The sequence below is a fragment of the Ovis aries genome, chromosome 3 (genome assembly GCF_016772045.2).
Source record: "Ovis aries strain OAR_USU_Benz2616 breed Rambouillet chromosome 3, ARS-UI_Ramb_v3.0, whole genome shotgun sequence".
In the NCBI taxonomy this organism is placed as follows: domain Eukaryota; kingdom Metazoa; phylum Chordata; class Mammalia; order Artiodactyla; family Bovidae; genus Ovis; species Ovis aries.
The window spans coordinates 221,971,643-221,994,630 of record NC_056056.1 but is presented as its reverse complement, the minus strand read 5'-3'; the positions used below and the strand labels follow the sequence as shown (position 1 = coordinate 221,994,630).

The 22,988-nt window shown below is 45.1% G+C and overlaps 1 protein-coding gene across 2 annotated transcripts in view; it reads right to left on the bottom strand.

Annotated features, from left to right (window-relative positions):
• The window catches only part of ATXN10 (ataxin 10), a 144,972-nt gene that overhangs the window by 87,507 nt on the left and 34,477 nt on the right, over positions 1 to 22,988 (bottom strand). For both annotated transcript variants that reach the window (XM_060413626.1, XM_027968210.2), the window contains exons 4-7: positions 17,846 to 17,942; positions 15,365 to 15,523; positions 12,715 to 12,795; positions 3,659 to 3,824 (exon numbers count right to left, since the gene is read on the bottom strand). In XM_060413626.1, coding sequence (XP_060269609.1) covers positions 3,659 to 3,824; positions 12,715 to 12,795; positions 15,365 to 15,523; positions 17,846 to 17,942 — 503 coding nt within the window. The remainder of the gene's footprint in view (positions 1 to 3,658; positions 3,825 to 12,714; positions 12,796 to 15,364; positions 15,524 to 17,845; positions 17,943 to 22,988) is intronic.

Sequence of the window (22,988 nt, the reverse complement as noted above, 5' to 3'; positions counted from 1 at the left end):
ACACTGGAGTGGGCTGCCATTTGTATACACACAATAAAACCTTTGGAAGGAAAAAAGTATATGCTGTTAAGTTTATAGAAAATAGATGGGGCCTGGGTGAAAAAGAGGAGTCCTTAACTTTGCTTCACTGCCTTTGGCTTGAATTACTTTTTCTTACAACAAAGGAAATATTATATTGTAAGAAGGCAAGTTTCACTACAACAAGTGACAAGACTGAAACTTAAGACAAAGCAAATCTTTAAAAAAATCAGCATACCAGAACTGACAAAAATACACCCCATACTGGAAACGAGTAGTACACCAAAATACACCAAAGGACAGAGACTTGCACGCTAGCATGAGAACTGAGGATTATTTGCATAAAAGAACATACGAATAAAACCTCAGGATTTTAAAGCCACATAATTATGTAAATAAAAAAATGTATGCTGGGTGCTTAGTCGCTCAGCTGTGTCCGACCCTTTGCGACCCCACGGCCTGTAGGGCTACAGGCTCCTTCGTCCATAGGGACTCTTGAGGCAAGAATACTGGAGTGGGCTGCCATGCCCTCTTCTTGGGGATCTTCCCAACCCAGGGATGGAACACAGGTCTCCCTCACTGCAGGCAGATTCTTTACCATCTGAGCCACCAGGGAAGCCTAGATGCTATAAAAACATCTATTTTCATTCTGATTTTTAGGTCATAGCATCATGAGAACTTTATTGGACATCTTGTCCCCAAAACATCACAGGTGGGTAAATGCAGCAGCTTGCTGGCAAACTGACAGTGCGAAGTCGACTGGTAAACATACCCTGCTTTCCAAAGTATAAGTACTTGGTATAAACACTTCCACTGTGGCTGATTTGAAACCATCAAGAGTTTAACAACCAGCTCACAAATTATTGAATATTTAATAATAACTGACTCTCAGAAGTTGGTACAGGCCAGCACCAATGCACCACGGGGTTTATGATATATTAAATACTGAGGTACAGGTCTCCTTAAAAACTACTAATGCTTTTTTAAAAAACTTCTAACTTAAAGGATAATATATATATTAACATGCACAAGTCACAAGCATATCAGTTCAGTTCAGTTGCTCAATCATGTCCGACTCTTTGCAACCCTGTGGACTGCAGCAAGCCAGGCCTCCCTGTCCATCACCAACTCCCAGAGCTTGCTCAAACTCTTATCCATCAAGTCAATGATGCCATCCAACCATCTCATCCTCTGTCGTCCCCTTCTCCTCCTGCCCTCAATCTTTTCAAGCATCAGTGTCTTTTCCAGCATCAGTTCTTTGCATCAGGTGGGCAAAGTACTGGAGCTTCAGTTTCAGCATCAGTCCTTCCAATGAATATTCAGGACTGATTTCCTTTAAGATGGACTGGTTGGATCTCCTTGCAGTCTAAGGGACTCTCCAGAGTCTTCTCCAACACCACAGTTCAAAAGCATCAATTCTTCAGTACTCAGTTTTCTTTATAGTCCAACTCTCACATCCATACATGACTACTGGAAAACCATAGCCTTGACTAGACGGACCTTTGTCGGCAAAGTAACGTCTCTGCTTTTTGTCTAGGTTGGTCATAACTTTTCTTCCAAGGAGCAAGCGTCTTTTAATTTCATGGCTGCAGTCACCATCTGCAGTGATTCTGGAGTCCAAGAAAAGAAAGTCTCTCACTGTTTCCCCATCTATTTGCCATGGAGTGGTGGGACCAGATGCCATGATCTTCATTTTTTTAATGTTGAACTTTAGGCCAGTTTTTTCATTCTCCTTTCCCAAGAGGCTCTTTAGTTCTTCTTTGCTTTCTGTCATAAGGGTAGTGTCATCCGCATATCTGAGGTTATTGCTATTTCTCCTGGCAATCTTGATTCCAGCTTGTGCTTCATCCAGCCCAGTATTTCGCATGATGTACTCTACATATAAGTTAAATAAACAGGATGACAATACAAAGCCTTGATGTACTCCTTTCCCAATTTGGAACTAGTTTGTTGTTCCGTGTCTGGTTTTAACTGTTGCTTCTTGACCTGCATACAGATTTCTCAGCAGTCAGACAAGGTGGTCTGGTATTCCCATCTCTTGAAGAATTTTCCAGAGTTTCTTTTGATCTCACAATCGAAGGCTTTAGTGTAGTCAATAAAGCAGAAGTAGATGTTTTTCTGGAATTCTCTTGCTTTTTCTATGATCCAATAGATGTTGGCAATTTGAGTGTATAGATTGATGGATTTTCAAAAGGTGGACTATTTGGGCTTTCCCCCCAAAACTACAATTTTCTAGCTATTAATACATAATAATTTCTCCCACTGTTAAAGAAAAAAGTGTGAAAGATACAGCTTTTCCTAAACATAAAAAGTTACATCAGGTAATGTCTTATTACAATATTGATATCATCTATACTATAAATGTTCATGTCTTGAAAAAGTTTAAAGCTGTGATGTAACAAGTACTAAGTTTTACTTCATTTTCTGTCTCCTGGAAAATTCATTTTTTTTAAATTTCTTGAAGCATAGCTCACTGCTCCTCCTGCTGGAAACAGGGGCGAATCTTTCCCCAGAAAGGAAAGCAGCCCAAGAGTAAGAAGACTTTCCTCTCTTCTATCACAGACGTAAGAGTAAGAAGTTGACCTTATCAGCGAGACCCAGCATGGCCTGTGTGGGACCCACAGCAAGTCCACAGCAAAGCAACTGTGAAAAAGGTATTTTCACAAAGAAGGAAATGCAGTTGCATGGCAGAAGGGGCACAATCACTGTGGGAGTGAACAGGTGCACACGCCAACACAAAGCTCTCAAGGCGACGCTGTGGGTTGGGGCCCACCTGCCCACCTGCCCACGCAGAGACAGTGGACGGACGACAGCACCGACTGTGATGAGCAGGACGGAGGGCAGGTACGGCAAAGGCGATACACAGAACGCCGCAGCAGCATTTCACGGCGTTCACCGTGCATGCTCTACGTATGCATTCAGCAGGCAGGTGCCACGTGCCTCCTCTGCGCACGGTTCTAGGAACATTACCGTCCAAACGTCTGCCCTCATGCAGCTTTTTCACACTCAGCAGAAGGAAAAACAGCAACTTACAAACAGGCAGCGTAAAATGATTTCTCTGTGAAAGCCTGTGTGTGTGCATGCCTGCACGTATTTGGTGTTGACTGCCCAGAAGATATATTAATTACGGTTTCTCAAGTCATAAACTCAGGATGGTAAGAATAAGGGCACTACTTTCACTAATCTGTATTTTAGTAACTGTTCTAAAATAAGAATACTGTCTTAGCTTCGGCAGCTGTAACAAAATACCAGACAGAGTAGCTCATAAACAACATTTATTTCTCTTAGTTCCGGAAGCTGGAAGTTCAAGATCATGGTGTAAGCCCAGCTGGGTTCTGGGGAGGGCCCCCTTCAGGGCTGCAGAGGGTCGACTTCTCACTGTGGCCTTATGTAGTGGAAGGGGCATGGACACTTTGTGGGATATCTTCTACAACCTCATCCATGAGGCCCTCATGACCCAACTGTCTCCAAAGGCCCTACTCCTGTCACCATCACCCTGGGCACCAGGTTGTGACCAGGAAACTTCAGAGGAGGTCCAGCCACAAGCATTCAGTCCCCAGCAGGTATGTTACTTAAATAATATTTAAAGTTTTTGTCACCAAGGACCTCGCTGAGTCAGAAAACCTCTCTGTTCACTCACCTCATCGTCGGCAGGCTGTTCAGAGGTCAGTTTCAGTACAATCTTGCACTGATCCACAAAAGTGCTCGCGATCAACTCAGCATGGCTCAAAAACACAGGGGCATCATCCTTGGTCAGTGGCTCGTCGCCCACTATTTTGGCGATCATAAGGTCTAACAATGTAACCCTGTAGAACAGAGAAGATTTTTACATTAATATGTAATCCTGAAATTGTAGAATACTAAAAATATTTCTAGAGACCATTTTAGGAGAGTACTTTTATTTTTAAATTCCTAACTTACTTATAATGTCTACTTAGGGAAAACATATTTTTTGTGAATACAATTCATCAATAACCTATTTTTCAAAATCTTGATTTCTTTGCAGTGAATAAGCTACAGAAATAAGCACCTTGTTATATCTATTACTTTGAGCTGTGAAATAAAATTCCACATTTCAATAATGCTGTCAAGGTAAGGTATACAACACGTCATCTACTGTAACAACAGCAAAGTTAAGTGGGCTAACTTTTATTCACTACTTTTAGTTCAGTTCAGTCCTGTCAATCAGTCATGTCCAACTCTTTGCGACCCCATGAATCGCAGCACGCCAGGCCTCCCTGTCCATTTCCAACTCCCGGAGTTTACCCAAACTCTTGCCCATCAAGTCGGTGATGCCATCCAGCCATCTCATCCTCAGTCGTCCACTTCTCCTTCTGCCCCCAGTCCCTCCCAGCATCAGGGTCTTTTCCAATGAGTCAACTCTTTGCATGAGGTGGCCAAAGTACTGGAGTTTCAGCTTCATCATCAGTCCTTCCAATGAACACCCAGGACTCATCTCCTTTAGGATGGACTGGTTGGATCTCCTTGCAGTCCAAAGACTCTCAAAAGAGTCTTCTCCAACACCAGAGTTCAAAAGCATCAATTCTTCGGCGCTCAGCTTTCTTCACAGTCCAACTCTCATATCCATACATGACCACAAGAAAAACCATAGCCTTGACTAGATGGACCTTTGTTGGCAAAGTAATATCTCTGCTTTTTAATATGCTATCTAGTTTGGTCATAACTTTCCTTCCAAGGAGTAAGCATCTTTTAATTTCATGGCTGTAATCCCCATCTGCAGTGATTTGGGAACCCAAAAAGATAAAGTCAGCCACTGTTTCCACTGTTTTGCCATCTATTTCCCATGAAGTGATGGGACCAGATGCCATGATCTTTGTTTTCTGAGTGTTGAGCTTTAAGCCAACTTTTTCACTCTCCTCTTTTACTTTCATCAAGAGGCTCTTTAGCTCCTCTTCACTTTCTGCCATAAGGGTGGTGTCATCTGCATATCTGAGGTGACTGATATTTCTCCCGGCAATCTTGATTCCAGCCTTTGTTTCTTCCAGCCCAGTGTTTCTCATGATGTACTCTGCATAGAAGTTAAATAAGTAGGGTGACAATATACAGCCTTAAGATATTCCTTTCCCCATTTGGAACCAGTCTGTTGTTCCATGTCCAGTTCTAACTGTTGCTTCCTCACCTGCATACAGATTTCTCAAGAGGCAGGTCAGGTGGTCTGGTATTCCCATCTCTCTCAGAATTTTCCACAGTTTATTGTGATCCACACAGTCAAAGGCTTTGGCATAGTCAATAAAGCAGAAATAGATGCTTTTCTGGAACTCTCTTGCTTTTTTGATGATCCAACGGATGCTGGCAATTTGATCTCTGGTTCCTCTGCCTTTTCTAAAACCAGCTTGAACATCTGGAAGTTCACGGTTCACATACTGTTGAAGCCTGGCTTGGAGAATTTTAAGCATCACTTTACTAGCGTGTGAGATGAGTGCAATTGTGCAGTAGTTTGAACATCCTTTGGCATTGCCTTTCTTTGGGATTAGAATGAAAACTGACCTTTTCCAGTCCTGTGGCCACTGCTGAGTTTTCCACATTTGCTGGCATATTGAGTGCAACACTTTCACAGCATCATCTTTCAGGTTTGAAATAGCTCAACTGGAATTTCATCACCTCCACTAGCTTTGTTCGTAGTGATGCTTCCTAAGGCCCACTTGACTTCGCATTCCAGGATGTCTGGCTCTAGGTGAGTGATCACATTATCATGATTATCTGGGTTGTGAAGATCTTTTTTGTATAGTTCTTCTGTGTATTCCTGCCACCTCTTCTTAATATCTTCTGCTTCTGTTAGGTCCATACCATTTCTGTCCTTTCTTGAGCCCATCTTTGCATGAAATGTTCTCTTGGTATCTCTAATTTTCTTGAAGAGATCTTTAGTCTTTCCCATTCTATTGTTTTTCTCTATTTTTTTGCATTGATCGCTGAGGAAGGCTTTCATATCTCTCCTTGCTATTTTTTGGAACTCTGCATTCAAATGGGTATATCTTTCCTGTTCTCCTTTGCTTTTTGTTTCTCTTTTCACAGCTATTTGTAAGGCCTCTTCAGAAAGATCATTAGTCTATGAAAATCACCCACAGGGCTTAGCAATTTTCAAAACTCCTAAAACTTCACATTTCTTACAGCAGTTATTAATCCAAAATACAACAAATAATCCCCTCAACTGAGCAGAGAAGAACAACGAACAGTTCAGTATGCATTCAGATACATCTGTTTTCTCTAATTCACATACAATCCTTGAAGACAACAGGGTGCTCCGGTCACAAAGCCAGGCCTCCCACCTTCCCTGAGCAGGACGACCTCCGACCTCTGAGAGGCCAGGGAAGAGGCCACATAGGCCACACATGGTGTGATTCAAGAGGAACTTGAAGGTCTGCCCTAAAGACATTCCCTGTAAGTTGGGATAACGTGGCAGGTATTACCGGGTCTAAGAAGGCATGATCCCTAGCTTTAGGGAACTGAGCACCCAGGGGACGATCACCCAGAATAGGGTGAAGAGGAATGAGGAACAGACAGACAGGTCCTAAGTGGGGGAAAGGAGCAATGCCACGCAGATGCTGAAGGAGGGAGAAGCAAGTCCTAAAGAGCTGGGAGGGGTCAGGACAGTGGCAGGCCACAGGGCAGTGTTAGTCGAGGCGACCGAGCGCTGCGGGAAGGCCCTGGCGCCCCAGGCACCCTGCTGAGGGGGCTGCCCCAGGAGGCGGGCAGCGCAGACCCGCCGGCCACCTCACACAGCAGGCTGAGGCAGCGGTGCTCCCGGGCGCCTTCTCTGCTCAGGAGAGGCGCCGCTCCACTCTATTAGGCAATGGGAGAACTAAGAGACAGGAAGGGAGTGAGTGTGAATGAAAAAAAATCAGGGATGAATCTTTAAAATATAAAGATATACACCAAGCTTGAAAAGTACCTGGCAATAAATTATACTTCATTAAATGATCCTCCTTATATTAAGTCATCTAGCAATAAAAACTTTTAAGGGCTCCCACTGTCAGCTGCTGCTGCTGCTGCTGCTGCTAAGTCACTTCAGTCGTGTCCAGCTCTTTAAGACCCCATAGACGGCAGCCCACCAGGCTCCCCCATCCCTGGGATTCTCCAGGCAAGAACACTGGAATGGGTTGCCAGTTCCTTCTCCAATTCATGAAAGTGAAAAGTGAAAGTGAAGTCGCTCAGTCGTGTCTGATTCCTAGCGACCCCATGGACTGCAGCCTACCAGGCTCCTCCGTCCATGGGATTTTCCAGGCAAGAGTACTGGAGTGGGATGCCATAGCCTTCTCCGCCCACTGTTGGGGAGTGGGTATAAAAACTTTAGTCTGGAAGACGGGGTCCTCCCACCCGGAGTTCCCACTGAACTCTCTAACTCCCTCTGCTTCTAGCCACCACCCAAATCATCCTTCTCAGGGATTTTCTGGCGGTCCAGTGGTTAGGACTCCCCGCTTTCACTGCCAAGAGCCTGGGTACAAACCCTGATTGGGGAACTAAGATCCCACAAGCCACGCGGTGCAGCCAAAAAAAACAAAAAACAAACAGACAAACAAAAAACCAAAAAAAAAAAAAATCCCATCTTTCTCATAAAATAAAGGAATTATACACAGGACATAGAACCTGAGTAGGAAATTGTTTTTCAGAGGCATTTACTTTGATTGTGCACTGCATTTGCCAGCCCCAGCTCTATGCCAGAAAACGGGTGTGTTGGAAAGTACTGCAGAGTCAGGGGAAATGGGACAGAACAGGGAATCTTGCTTCTTGCAGTTGCGAGGGTACCACACTGAACACTCCCTTGAACACATGGCGGAGTGCGAGTGGCCTAAGAGGCCCGTTCCCCCAGGAGTGGAGGCTGCAGAACCAGAAAGTGCTAGCCAGAGGCCAGAGACCCGCTGCCCAGAGTCATCACAACACCTCAGTCTCACTTCCGGCAACCCGGAGACCAGCACAGGCGCTGCCTCGGGCCCCCCGACACACCCCTCAACTCACCCCACCCCTCAACTCACCCCTTGATCGCCGGCTATCATGAGCCGCCTACTTCTAATTCACTTCTGATAGTTACATACTCTGTCCTCAAAATGAAGAGTCCTGTTTCATAAAAAAATGGAAAGCAATGTACACGGGAACGATTTTATGGAAAAAATCTACAGCAAGGTTCATACTTTAAAGTTATGCCTCAACTGATGCAGTCTACAATCTCAAGAGCCCGGGCTTGCACTGCCCTAAAAGGGGTACGTCATGAGAGGACTGGAGTGACGGGGCAAAGGACGAGGGGAAAGAGTGAGAGGGAGTTTTACGAGCATTCTAGGGTAGGAAATAATAGCTTACAATTCTGGAACTAAAACATCTGTAATTCAAAGACTGACATCTCCAACAAATTCTCAATTTATATTTGAACTACTCCACCTGAATGATTTGTTGAATGGCATGCCACAAAGGCCAAAAGTTTTATTAACCTGGACAACAGGCTAACCAAGACATAGGCTGTTGCTGGATTAATCTTATTAATCCTGTCAAAAATTACATATATGAGAAGCTAGTGCATTACAGGGAAAATGATCAATGACTCTGGCATCAGACATACTGAGTTCAAATACCACCTCAGCTACTTTTGTAACCCAGGACAAACACCTTAACCTTGAAAGTCTCAGATACCTGATGTGAAAAAATGGCAAGAATAAAACTATTTCAGAAGGTCTCTCTGAGGATTAAAGGATAATGGTTGCACGCTGCCTCCATACGTAACAGTGATGCTACCTGGAGAAAAAGGTCAAGCTCACTATAGTAGAAGCAGTAGGAATATGCACGCAGAAACACCGCCTCACTTTCACCAAGCGATGATTACATGCCAGCACTGAGCGCTTCATACAGATTTCAGTTGGTAATCACAACGATTTCATGGGGTGCCTACCGCCACCACCCTCATTCCACAGATGAAACAGGGTTCCAAGAGGTGCCTTGTCCAAAGCAGACGGTGGCATAACTAGCGCAACTAGCCTCCGCTCTCCTACCCTGTGCCGCCCGGATGATAACTTTGCAGACAGCTTTGCCGAAGCTCCGGTACTTTGGTCACATGATGCGAAGAGCTGACTCGCTGGAAAAGACCCTGATGCTGGGGAAAACTGAAGGCAAAAGGAGAAGGGGGTGGCAGAGAATGAGACGGTTCGATAGAATCACTGCCTCGATGGACATGAGTTTCAGCAAACTCTGGGAGATGGTGAAGGACAGGGAAGCCTGGCATGCTGTACTCCAAGGGGTCACAAAGAGTCAGGCACAACTAAGCAACTGAAAAACACCACAACACAGATTATAAACCTAGTAACTCCACAAGCTGGTTTCTAGGAGCAGCTAGTTTAACTCAGTGTCACTCCAATTCACTGGGAACGGGGACTAGAAAGTTGTATAAACACAGGCACTCACTTCTGCATAATCACACTATGGGAGTTGATTTTAACTCTGTATCCAAAATATCTTCACCCAGTAATCAGCCCAAATAAACTACCAGGGTGAAGGAGTCAACTCACCATGACAACCAGTAGAACCAGCACAAGAAAGCTTCGCCTCCCTGCTTACACACCCACACCGGGGGCAGGGAGGGGGCACCGTTCACCCTCAGGCCCTAGAGACCACGAGCAGGGGCTTAATGAACACCGCGCCTGTTTTCCTGACTGAGCCCCCAAAGTTTTCTAATCTAACAGCCCCCAACCCAACTGGATTCTCTAGCTCAGCAGCTCGGGGCCACAGCCTGGGCACTGCTCAGTAGACCCTTGTTGTATGTCCCCAAATGAGACACCACAAGTGCCCCAGAAATCTCCAGTGCAGTCCCTCATCTGAACCCCAGGACACAGAATGTGTCCTATCTTCTCAGTTCTCAGGAACGTGTCCTGTCTTCTCAGTTCTCACAGGGCAGCACGGAGCGTCACTCCAGAAGCAAGGGCCAAGTTAATTTCATCAAACACCGCCACTGAGAAAGCCATGTCTTTTCAGCTCTGTTGGTCTGTCAGCATGGCACTCTGAAGAATCATTCATCGTTGCCCAAAACGAGTCACCAAGGAACCCAGCAGCCTCCACTTCTCTACAGACCTCTGAGCGCTCTTACAAAGCCCCCATCCCCTCCTCCTGCCACTGAGCAAAGACAAGCCGCCAGGCCCAGCAGTTCCCACAGCGAGCTTCACCCGAACCAGCTGAGCCACGCCAGGCCCCTGCTGGCAAAACACGTCCTCCCGGCGGATGGGGTCATCTGCAGTCCACACTATCGACAGAGTCAGCATCCTGAAGAGATGCTTCAGTTAAGTATTTGGTATCAGTAGAGTTTCCCTTTCCAGTAATGTTCCAGTACTGACCCTGGCAGGTGTTAAGAATAGAGAACTCACAAGATTCAATCTTTGTCCTTAAAGAATACATATTCCAGCAGAAAAAGCAGATGATCATGATCGATGCACAGGGGAGGATGCAAATAACTTTGCCTGGGCAACTCAGGCGAGCCAAGGGAACACAGGCAGTATCTGCAAAGGCCCACGTGGACACGGAGTTTTCCAGTAAACAGGCACCACCGCATGACACCACCTGCAGGCAGCTGAATCTGGGAATGCAGAAGACCCTCGGATGCAGAGGCCGGCTGTAAGTTTCCACTGCGCTGCTGGTTGGCACTGCTAAACCCTCGCACTGTTCAAGAGTCAACCCTACTTAGAGGAGTCAAATCACAGCAACAGAAAGCAGCATGGTGCTTTCCAGGGACTGGGGGAGGGGGAAATGGGCAGCTGTTTAACGGGTAGACCTTTGTTTTTTAAATTTTTGGCTGCATCAGGTCTTGGCTGTGTTCTCCAGGTTCTTCCTTGCGGTATGCAGGCTCTCAGGTTGCCCTGCGGCACAAGAGATCTTAGTTCCCCAACCAGGGATGGAACCGGAGTCCTCAGCACAGCAAGGCAGATTCTTGAACCCCAGGCCCCCAGGGAAGTTCCCAATGGGTACAGTTTCAATGGTACAAGAGGAAACAGTTCTGGAGACTGGCTGCACAACAACGTGACTATACTTAAACTACTGACCGCACATGTTTAAAAGGTTACAATGGTAACTTCTGTATTAAGTGTATTTTATCACAGTTTTTAAACACACTAAAGCCCACGTCTAGTCAAAGGTGGTATGTAAACCAGAGCTGTGACAGGAGTGAATTCGCCGCACACTGAAATGGTCTAGGTGGTAAGGCTTACTGACCGAGGGAAACAGGAGTGGAGGCAGCGGCGGGGGGAGGGCACTGAGGTTTCCCATCCAGCGAGCGATGTTACAGTAACAAGTACACCAGTGAGAAAACCCACTCAGTCACACAAGCTTTCATTCAAAAACTTGTTTAGCACCTATCATGTGCCAAGCACTGGTTAGGAAACACGGAGAGCACAGGTTAAAAAAGCCCCCATCCTGGCCTCACACTGGCAATCCACTGCTGCCACACTGCCAGCAAGTGTGTGAGCAACACAGGCACTTCTCCTGTGCAAGAAAAATAACGGGGCAGGGGAGGTGACGCCCGAGCAAGAAATCTGTATGACGCTGCGAAGCGGTGGCTGCAGTTTCTGTAATAAAAATGGGAAACATTTGTCTGTCATCTTCATTGGGTTAGGAAATGGATCAGTTAACAAAAGATCATTTGATAGGAACACGTGAAAAACAAGCTTTGATACTGAAATACAATAAAACTGTGGTTCCTGTTTTCAGATGTTCTTCTCTGCAGAGCAATGTACTAATTCATAGCCCTGTTCTTCACATACTTATTTTAATTATTTTTCTGCAGGAAAAGTATGCATACGTGGGGGGGGGCATTGGATTTATAAATATGGCATTTAAATGAATTTTAAAAGCATGAACTTTCCCTTTTTGTTAAAGATATTAAAGAACAAAAAAGCACTACTTAACAAGACTACAAAGAAGTGCATAAAGATTAACTGTTGGAACCCAAATGCACTGAAAGAATTTCGAAACCACGGCAATTATAAAAATTGTGACTATAATCAAAAGATTAACATTTTTTAAGGTTTTTGATCATTAGATCTGTGATTTCTGAATAAGTCTTATTCTCCTAGGGCAACATTTCCAATCAGGTTAGAGAAAACCTACACTTGGGGATGGACAGAGCCCTAGATCATTCTGCTCACTCCTCTGACTTCACCGGCCAGGAGCCTGAGAGCAAGGTGAGAGGCCTGGCCGAGGGCACCCAGACAACGGGCCGAGGTGCCACGGTCTCTGGGCTCCGCGGGCACAGCCCCTCCCACTACACGGCAGCGAAGGCCGAAGACACGTATTGATTTTCTCTCATTCTAAAGCACACACTGGAGAACTGCACATCTACAGAGTGGATCCCAGATCCCGACAACAGGGAAGTGGACAAATGAGCACGTTCCGTCTACAGCGCTCTAACACGCAGATGCAGGAATTACTTTTATAAACACGAAGGACAAGTCTAACATTTTGTTCTCAATGTTTTTCGATACAGCTTCACTGAATAATGGCGCCAACCTGAATTCTGCAACGCTTGGTAAATCGCTGCTGTTGTGGCTGAGCTGTAATGTTAACCAACCAATTTAAAACCATTACCGACACAGAAACATGTATTTAGAGATTTTGTGCCAACTAAGAAACCACACAGTTTTTCAGTCATGTGTACAGGATATTCTCTATGGAATGCTAAATTCTCAAAACCACACTGGTTTTTGGGGTTACCTTTCTTGATTGCTCATTTTGGCATACATGGCTTTAACCAATTCCGGGCTCTTCAGAAAATGGTCTGTAATAATCAAGAACCTAAGAGAAAAGGAGGAAAGGGTTTGGTTACTAGAAACATAGTAAAACAGACAAGGCCTTATCTACTTTATAGACATAGTTTATACATAAAGTATTCCTGTTGAATTTTTGATTAGCTTCAATTAACCTTCAAATGTTTTAAGAGGGTCACATACTATTTTTCCATTAGCAGTGAAAAGAAAATAAAAACCCTCAAAATATTTTTCTCCAATTTTACTTCTAAAAAATTTATCACAGTGATTCAAATTTATTCAATTTAAGGGTAGGGCCTACCATACTTTTTACTAATATCTAAGTTACAAAAGGAAAAAGTTCACTATAGTTTAAATGATAAAATGAAATTTAGCTCGGGTATAACAAAACACATTAAATTGTTTTAGTCAAAAGTGTAGTGTTAAGATTAACCAGAGGAACAGACATGTCCTCCTTTTTCCTGAAACACACGCCGCCGACAGCCGTGAAGGCTGGCTGGACTGTCTGCTGCTGAAGCACTCTCAAGCCACCACGAAAACCCCTCACTGTCAAGCAATGCACTCATTGAAACTCAGAGACCAACTTGGGGAAGCCCTGAGGCAAACAGTGTAAGCATGCCTCTTCAAAGCACTACTGTGACAACTAAAAAGATTGAGCATACTATTAATTAACTCTGAATCGTATTTACCAGAGGGTACCTGAAGACTTAAGAACTAAGGAATATACTGCTCATCATCCAGGTTAGTACTAAGCATGACAGTAAAGCATTAATTATATCAATAAACACAGTTTAATCACTTCTTAGTAAATAACAGAATAAAAGCGTATCTTTTAAGTATGACAGTCAAATGAAACATATTAACTACCATAGCATAGCATCACTTCATATAAAAACAAAACCGAAACACACATTCTATTTCCCCCATAACCTTTCAAATAACGGAACGACACTGATGTAAAATATTTCTAACAATAATGAATAATATTCAAGATTCTCAATTTTCACATCAACTTCGGTAGGTCATCTAAGTGCGACAATAGAAGTTCAGCCTATCAAGCCAGGTATACAAAATTGTGATTCTGAAGTTCATTCATAAACCACCTACTTGGAGCTCAAAACCTCTTCCCTCAACAACTTTCATTCAAAAATGCAATGTTCCAAATACTGTGTGTAAGGGGCTAGGTCCCAGCCCCAGTTCCAAACTCTAACAGTGAAGAAAGACACGGGCACAGATAGGTAATCCGAGAAAAATGTCTTCGGTGTAATATACAGACACATCATGGATTACAGAAAGAGCAGAGTTTATCTAACAAGAGGGCTGGTGTGGGGGTGGGGCGGTGGGGAGAGAGGTGATGGATGGGGCAAGGAAATCAAGAGTCGGTGAATCCCTAGTTGAAAAGGGAAGGAAGAGCATTTAAATTAGAGGTGACAAAAAGGACTTGAAAAGGCAACATGAAGGAAAGAAGAGCAGTGTGCTCTTGCTGTTGTTAAGTCACTAAGTCATGTCCGACTCTGTGACCCCACGGGCTGCAGCCTGCCAGGCTCCTCTGTCCATGGAATTCTCCAGGCAACAACACTGGAGTGAGTTGCCATTTCCTCCTCCAGGGAATCTTCCCAACCCAGGCATCAAACCCATGTCTCCTGAATCACAGGCAGATTCTTTTACCACTGAGCCATCAGGGAAGCCCCATTTTCACTGTAGAACTATTTAAAGGATAACAACTGTCACTCATAATTTATCAATACAAATACAGGCAGAAAAAAGTATTCTGTCTGGACATCCATACAGACAACTGGAATTCTTGGCTACATTACCTTACACTGAATGTCATAATCCTGGCTGCAAATATTATACACACAGAGCAAGATGGAATGCCAGTGGGAGGTAGGTTTTCTCCTTACAACTCAAAAGTGGTCATTTAAATAGTTGTCAATTACCTGTTAAGTTTTTATTATGTTAGCTGCTGGGCCTGTTTTTCTAAATATAATATTACTCTCTGTTCTAAGGTACTGCACAAAGTTACAAGTAAATTCTCAACTTTCACTCAGATTTCATCGCACTGACTTTCTTACCCAATATCTGCTCCAGGGAAGAACCAAAGATAAAGACCTTAATAACCAGTAGAGATCCAATAGTGGTTAACATATTCCAAGTGACAAAATTCAAATTTGTGATTAAATTATTTCATAGAATTACTATTTCTGTAAATGCAAAATTTTTGTGGTAATATTTTATGAGGGAGGTGGGGTCCCACTAATCTGAAACATAAAATGCCACAAAGACATTTTACAGCCTGTAAGTAATACTCCAACTTTATAGAAAAACAGAACAAATTACCTTGGGAGAGAATCAAAAATACACTCCATCCAAAGCAGAAGTCCAAGTAGAAAGGGCATCAGAGAAAGACATATTTACTTTACAGACAAAAAGGGCTAGCAATGGGATCCATTCCTAAGGCTTTCCTTGTTTTTTCAGCATATGTTAAACTTTAACTTATTGCTCAATTGTTGTAATTCAAGCTTTTACTCAGAACCTTTACCAGGAAAGTGACATCAGCTGTTCTTAAGCAGGCGCATGTCTAACAACACACTTACGGCCATTCCGACTCAGGCTGCTTCTGGTGAGCTTCTACGACATCAATCGCAATATTGAGGTTTTCTTCCAGCTCCTTCATTCTTTCAGAATTCAGGGATGTGAACAAAATCATTGACGAGTAGGCAACAATTTTTCTGTCCGGATGATTTAGGCAAGATCTTCCAAATAAAGAAATCAGGGTGTTGGCCCAATGATAAAATATGACAACTCATAAATGACAATAATCCAACTAACAAATTCAGTATACACTGACATTTCTAAGGATTTAACAAAGAATCACAACTTTGAAACATTATTTCTGGCAAAAATAGCAAATATAAAATTAGACACAAAACAAAGTATCCGATATGAAAGCTGCAGTTGACTCAGAAGCAAAAAGCAAATAACATCTGTTTAAAGAAAAAAATAAAGTGATTACATATATAAAGCATTGAAACGCTCATTCTTATTAGAAAGAAAAATTAAAAGGCAAAAAAAGATACTTCCCAGACTATAGGCATTTCTTTAACAGTTTGAGGGACAGAATGTGCCAGGGAAAGATGATATATGGAGAACCTGGGAGTCAAAAGCCTCAGGATAACTCCTGGTTCCTCCATTTATCAGCTGTGTGACCTTAAAAGGTCACTATATTATCAACTGTCAATTCTAATACAGTCATGCACTATGGCAGGACTTCTTTTCATTTAAACCTCATAATACTCTTCTGGAGGAGTTATTACCCTTTTTCACAGATGAAGAATGTGTTGACTTTACCTGCCCAAGGGCACAAAGCCAATACCTGCCAAAGCTGAGCTCAAACCTGGTTGTGTCTGTCTCACAAACGCATAGAGAGTGAAGGCACATAACTTCTTTCAGTGTGTTTTTTGACACAAAAATGGAACATGATGGCAAGACCTCCCTGGCTTCTGTGAGCGCCAGGTCTCAAACCAATGTAAAAACCACCAGGTAAATGCCGGCTGCCCTGTTGAGGACCTCTCCTGTGTTCCTATGACACCTGGCCTCCCCTGAGTCACATCCCTTCTTACACAATGACATGCCTCCAGCATGGGCTTCAGGGAGTAGTGGATATACCTAGTTACCCTTCTTCCAATCAGCTAGTTCAGAACTTGGCAGATATGAGGTGCTCAGACAGTTTTAAAGGAACAAATTCTCAAAAGTGAGCGGTGTTTATTTTATAGCTTGAATTCCACCAACTCCTCCTTCCAGCCTAAGCTCAGTTATTACTAACCATAAAGACTTTTTGCCTTCAACTCTAGTATCGACAGGAGTTTGAGAACCAGTTACCAGCGCAGTGAGCTAGAGATAACATGAGCATTTACCTCATCCTAACTCTGTACAGATGAGCCCAGAAAACCTACCCAATCACAGCACAAAGTTTGGGCAGCTGGTATTCAAAAAGTGTAGGCTTGGATCTGGAGGGCAGCACAGGGCTCCCGCTGTAGCTGCGCCATTTATCAATGATTAGCATCAGCTCCGCCATTTGTCCAAATGGGGACAGTACCGCTTGTCCTGCGGGTACGTTGTTGTTGCTGTTTAGTCACTAAGTTATGGAGCCTGCCCTCTGTCCATGGGAGTCTCCAGGCAAGAATACTGGAGTGGGTTGCCATTTCCTACTCGCGGGGATCTCCCCTACCCAGGGATCAACTCCGTGTCTCCTGCACTGCAGGCGGATTCTTCACACTGAGCCACCAGGGAAGCACGGGGACATCACAGAGGATGGGAAATGCACAGTAAACCCCAGCTCGGGGCACCTGAACAACAGCTGCTCTGGTGCTTATACTGTGGCCACCACCAAAGACATCCCCTGGCTGGAGTGGGCCCCGGATCAGAGGCAGGCCTCCTGCTCCTGCACAGGCCTTTCCCGTGGCCATCACCCGCCCACTTTTCATCTCAAGGCTCCGTTTCTTATGCACTAACACAGCTGATCAATGCAAAGCAGTCAATCACCAGAAACAACACCATGAACCAGCCGAGACAAACACACTGACTTTCCAACACCTTACACTGGTCCATATCTACCAAGACGCACAGCACTGTGCTGAGCACAGAGATGCTCAGTTAACAAACATGTGACTAAGTCATTACCCATACTTCAGTGCTTTATAGTTTTTTCTTTTACATTTTTTCCTTATTAAAAAGTGTCCTTAACAGGATTTACTTAACCAAAACTTTTATTCACATAAAGTAAAAACTGACACACAATGAAGGGCACAAATCTTAAGTGTACAGCCCAATAAATTACTAGATATGCATACACCTATGTGACTGCCACCCAGACCAAGATACTGAACATTCGACCCAGGAGACGCCCTCACGCCTTCTCCCAGCAGTTACCAAACCCGCCACCATCTGCCAAGGGCAACTGCTGCCCTGAGTTCTATTACCAAGGTTAGCTCTTCCTGTTTTGGAACTTCACATAAGTGGAGTGATGTAACTACAACCTTCTCAGAAGTCAGAAAAATTCTTATCAATATACTCACAAGAAGAGCTCTGGGAATGCATGCATCCAAACAACAGACTGGGAGTCTTCATTCCGGGAGGCGATGTTGCCTAGAAACTGCAGGCCACAGCGAAATGCTGAGGGGTGACAAGAGCAAAACAGATTTGTGATGTAAAGAGTCTGAACTCACTAAAATATATCCCGAAAGGAAACAGTCCTCATGTTATTTAACAAGAAGTTTCTGTTAGCGTCTCTCAACTATGAAAGTCTCTCACCACAGTGAAACTTTGGGCATGACGTTGATATTTAAATACCTTACCAAAACAACGCATGATGCTGCTGTTTAGTCCCTAAGTCATGCCTGACTCTGCAACCCCACAGACTGTAGCCCGCCAGGCTCCCCTGTCCATGGCATTTCCCAGGCAAGAATACTGGAGCAGGTTGCCACTCCTTCTCCAGGGGATCTTCCCGACTCAGGGATCAAATCCGAGTCTCCTTCATTGGCAGGCGGCTTCTTTACCACTGAGCCACCAGGAAAGCCCTCACCAAAACAATATTCTTATACAAAATTAATTAACTTTTAAAAAAGACTGTAACTGTAGGCACAAATTTACCTGTAATCACACTAAATATCACTGGAATATGTGTTCCAATTGAAACAGTTACCCTGAGACTGGATTTAAAACATACATGTAAAATACAAAGCTACAGAAGTACTGATGGTTAAAGAATGGAAAAAGATATATAAGGCAAATACTAGCCTACAAAGGTAGTCATACACCACTTAAAATCAGACATAATGAACTTTAAGGCAAAAAGCATTATTAGAAGGTTTTCTAAAAAGTCATTTCAGAATTAATTTATCAGAAAGGCACAATTTTAAATTGGAATCATCTAATAATATGGTTTCAAATACATATAAAAGAAAAATGGACAAAAGTATAGAGCAAAGAGAAAAATTCAGTTAAATTCAGCAATAACAATATATTTTCCCCAGTAAATTATAAAACAAGCAGACAAAACGATCAGCATATTTAGAAGATTTGAGTAAGATTTAATAACAACCTAGTTGACATATTTAGACTATTTCAACAAATAAAACTGCAAAATTCTGGACAAAACCCAGCACGCTGTCGAGTGCAGGTGAGGACGTGGAGCGGGGGAACTCTGGTTCACTGTGGGTGGGGATGAGACTCACGCAGCCACTTCATGAGACAGTCTGGTGGCTCCTTACAAACCCAAACAAACTCTTAGCACACAACTCGGCAATCGCACTCCGTGGTATTTACCCGAAGTAAATGAAAATTTTTGTCCGTACAAAACCCTGCACATGAATGTTTACAGCAACTTTACTCCTAACTGCCAACACCTGAAAGCAGCCAAGATGTCCCTTCAGTAGGCAAATGGATAAATAAACTGAGGTCCACCCAGACAATGGAGTATTATTTAGCACTAGAAAGAAATGAGCGACCAAGCTATGAAAAGGAACATTAAACACCACATGAAAAGCCAATCTGAAAAGGCTACAAACTGCGTGAGTCCAACTTTACATTCCGGAAAAGGCAAAACTATGGAGACAGTGAGAAGACAAGTGGCCGCCAGGGGTCAGGGGCCGGGAGGGGGTGTGAACAGGTGGAGCACAGAGGGTCTTTAAGGCAGTGAAACTTCTCTGTATGATGTTACAATGATGGACACATGTGCTCCACATCTGTCCAAATCCATAGAACATATATGTGTATACATGTCATTGCTGTTCAGGCGCTAAGTCATGTCCAGCTCTTTGCAAGCCCATGGACTGCAGCCCGCCCGGCTCCTCTGCCCATGGGACTGCCCAGGCAAGAACATTGGAGTGGGCTGCCACTGCCTCCTGCAGGGGATCTTTAAACCCACATCTCCTGCTTGGCAGGCAGATTCTTCACCGCTGAGCCACCCGGAAGTCCATGTGTCTACATACACATACGTATGGAAGAAAAGGCACTCGAGCCCATGGGAAAACCACAAGATTGTACTACACACACCAGACTGGCAAAAAATTCAGTTAGAAAATAACAAAGCGTTCATGAGAACGCAGTTCACTAGGAACTCAAGGTTCTCTGAAGTCCTTTACACCAGTGAACAAAGCACATTTGAATTATTTTTGCCTGAGAACCAGCTACCAACTGCTGCCTCTTAGCTTCTCACCCTGCTCTGCAGACATAAAGGCAGGCCTTCAGACGCCTCCTCCATCAGCTGGCCCGGCTCGCCCTGTGGGAAAGGGAGAGTTCCCCTCTGGTTCTGGGGTCATCCTCTGGCCAGGCTTCTCCTGCTTCTCTGGGCTCATCTCCGGCAGGAACAGCTTCTCTAGCGACGTGCTCCTGCATAGCAGGACAACCAGCAGCGTCCAGCAGCAGGAGCTTCTTCAGGACGCTTCGAAGCCAGTTCCATGTTCTGGAAGCAGCCTGTGGACGACGTTCCCCTATACCGCACCCTCCACAAGGAGGCCTGGGTCTCAGACCTCGGGGGGAGCGGGGAGCCTCTTCCTGAGACACTCATCTCAGCCCTGGGGCCCTGGCCGCTCCTCCTGTGTGCAATTTCTGTGTTCTTCGGCATTCTCCTTACTTCTCAGTAGTCAATCCCTTGTTATTTCAAGCCTTTGTTATAGTTAGTAATTCTTTCTTTTAAACTTTCCCTATTCAAATTGCAGTGTGGTTTCCGTCTCCAGGTTGCACCCCAGCTGGTGCAGAGATGGCGAGAGGGGCCCAGGCAGCAGGGAGGAAGGGAAAGGGGAGCAAGAAAAGGTGTCGTGAGGCACAGCCTTGGAAAACACACACAGCTCAACCCGCCAGGACCGTGTCATCAGACAAAGAAGCCAAACTATCCTTTAACAAAGAAAATTTGATATGTGGCCATCAGTTAAACTAAAAAGGCAAGACTAAGGTAACACGGAGGTTAAGGCTACAGGAAACCACCACTCACCACCCTTAAAACTGGAGGCCCAAGGGGAGGGGGTGAGGCTCTAAGCACCCAGGAGCCTGGGGGCTCCGCACAGGGGGCCCAGACCTCCCTGAGCGGGGAGCCTCAGCAAGGGCCAGGCTGGCTGACAGGTGTCTCAGAGGGAAAACCAAAAGGCTCCTGGGGGAAGGGAGCTGGAAAGGGGGCCGTTCAAGGGAGACACGAGTGGGGAGCAGTCGCTCTCCTTCCTGCTGCTTCCATTCACCCACAAGACCCTCCACTGGCTGAACTTCACAGAACACAGAGGAGACACGAGTTTGTGGACACTGCTTACCCAGCAACACCGAACGGCACAGATGGCTAAGCTCAAAGCTGCGTAATGACAGCCTCGGAACCAGAGCAACGCCTAACACTGGACAATCACTAATGCAACTCACACCATTCTAAGTGCTTCATTTCACATAGATTCTTATTTATCATAACTCCCACCATATGGCAGGTTATCGTCATCTCCGTTTTTCGGGTGAAGATGTGGAGGCACAGCGGTCAAGCCCATGGTCCAGGTCAGCAACAACCCAGGGCCCTGGTCCATACTGGCTGCCACCCCAGACCACGTACCGAGGAGGGCAGCCAGCCAGCCAGCCACTTCCCACGGGCACCCGATCCTGGTGTGCAGTCTGCGGTCACAGACACTGCCGTGGACGCCTGCACGCCCACCCCTGCCCCAGCCCCGCCTCAGCTCACACCTGAGACCACAGGCCAGTGCCTCACAGGCCCCAGCTCTGCCCGCCCAGCACCCACACTGCAGGGTCAGCGCCTGCTCTCAAGGTGGTTCCCTTGGGCCCAGGCAGCCCATACAGGCAGAGTGGAGGGTCGAGACCCTGAGTGAAACCAGAGCAGGACACTCCTGTGGAAGGAACACAGGCATGAACACAGCCTCGAGAGCCTAGGCGGGAGGCCAGAGGCGACAATGCTGACAGGCACGCGCTGTTTCCCAAGAGCGGACACCCGCGTTCTGTCGGCATCATCGCACTTAACCCCACAACACCCCCGCAGACTCGGGGGCGACATCCCCCTGTGCAGTCACCAGAGCTAGGAAGGCAGGCCCCCAGCCCGGGCTACCACGCCCACAAGTGGCAGGAGCAGGACGGGTGAGAACATGCTGCAGCTCTTCCCGGGGACCAGGACCAGCTCGTCGGGAAGGAGCCACAGCAGAAGCTGGGATGAGACCAAGGCCCTGCTCCCTTAAAGGAAATCCCGCCAGGCAGCGACCAGGGGACATTTTCAAGGGCAGAGGACTTGCAGGCCTCCACCCTCCTAGACCCCTGTCCTGCTGGGCAAGCGGGGCTCTGTCCGCAGGCTCCTGAAACCCAGGCTTCCCTTCAGGCCCGTCGCTGCTGCTCCAGCACCTCAGAGGCAGAGCAGCTGTGAAGATGGAGAAGGCTGAGGCGTGTGAGCAGTCGGTGCTAGTCACTTACTCAGAGTAACACGACAACTGGCCACTCAAAGAAGAGTTGCGAAACTGTGGCCAAAAAGCAAAATACTGAGATTAAAAAAAAAACTATGCAAACAAAATGCTGAAGCAAGACCCTCAAAACTGAATTAAGTTAACATTTAACCTAAAATAAAGCAGGATGCCAGACTGCAAGCACACGTTCACACCCTACACACAACCACTGAAGACGACCGGCAACCAGTGTCTAGTGTGGCCGCACAGACGGCGGCGGCTCTTCCTCCTCTTTTCTGAGCTTTTAAAAATCACTCTGCAAGTCCTCCAAGAAGAGCGCCTGACGGGCTCATGACCTGCCACGGGATGGGAAAGGGTGCCCGCATGCACTACTGCTCATGGCCTGCCACGGGATGGGAAAGGGTGCCCGCATGCACTATTGTCAGATTTGGACAAAAAGATAAATTCTTATAGAAATTAAAGAAGGAGAAATTACTGGACAGAGGGATAAGCTAGGGAGTAAATCCTGTTTCTCCAATTTTTTTTCTTTTTTGCCTAATCCTCTTTGGAATCAGATGAAAAATTGTTTTGATGATAAATCCAGAGATGCATATTAAGGCCTTTTTAAAAATTTATGTATTAAAAAAATTACTCTATAATAAAATTTTATAAAATGTTCATAATAAAAAATCTTCATTTTAATCTTGTCATAGTTTAAAATGACATTAATATTTCTTCTGAATATTTCAGAATATTAACACTGAAATCCTTGTAAAATTTTCACACACACAAGAAGAGCCAACAA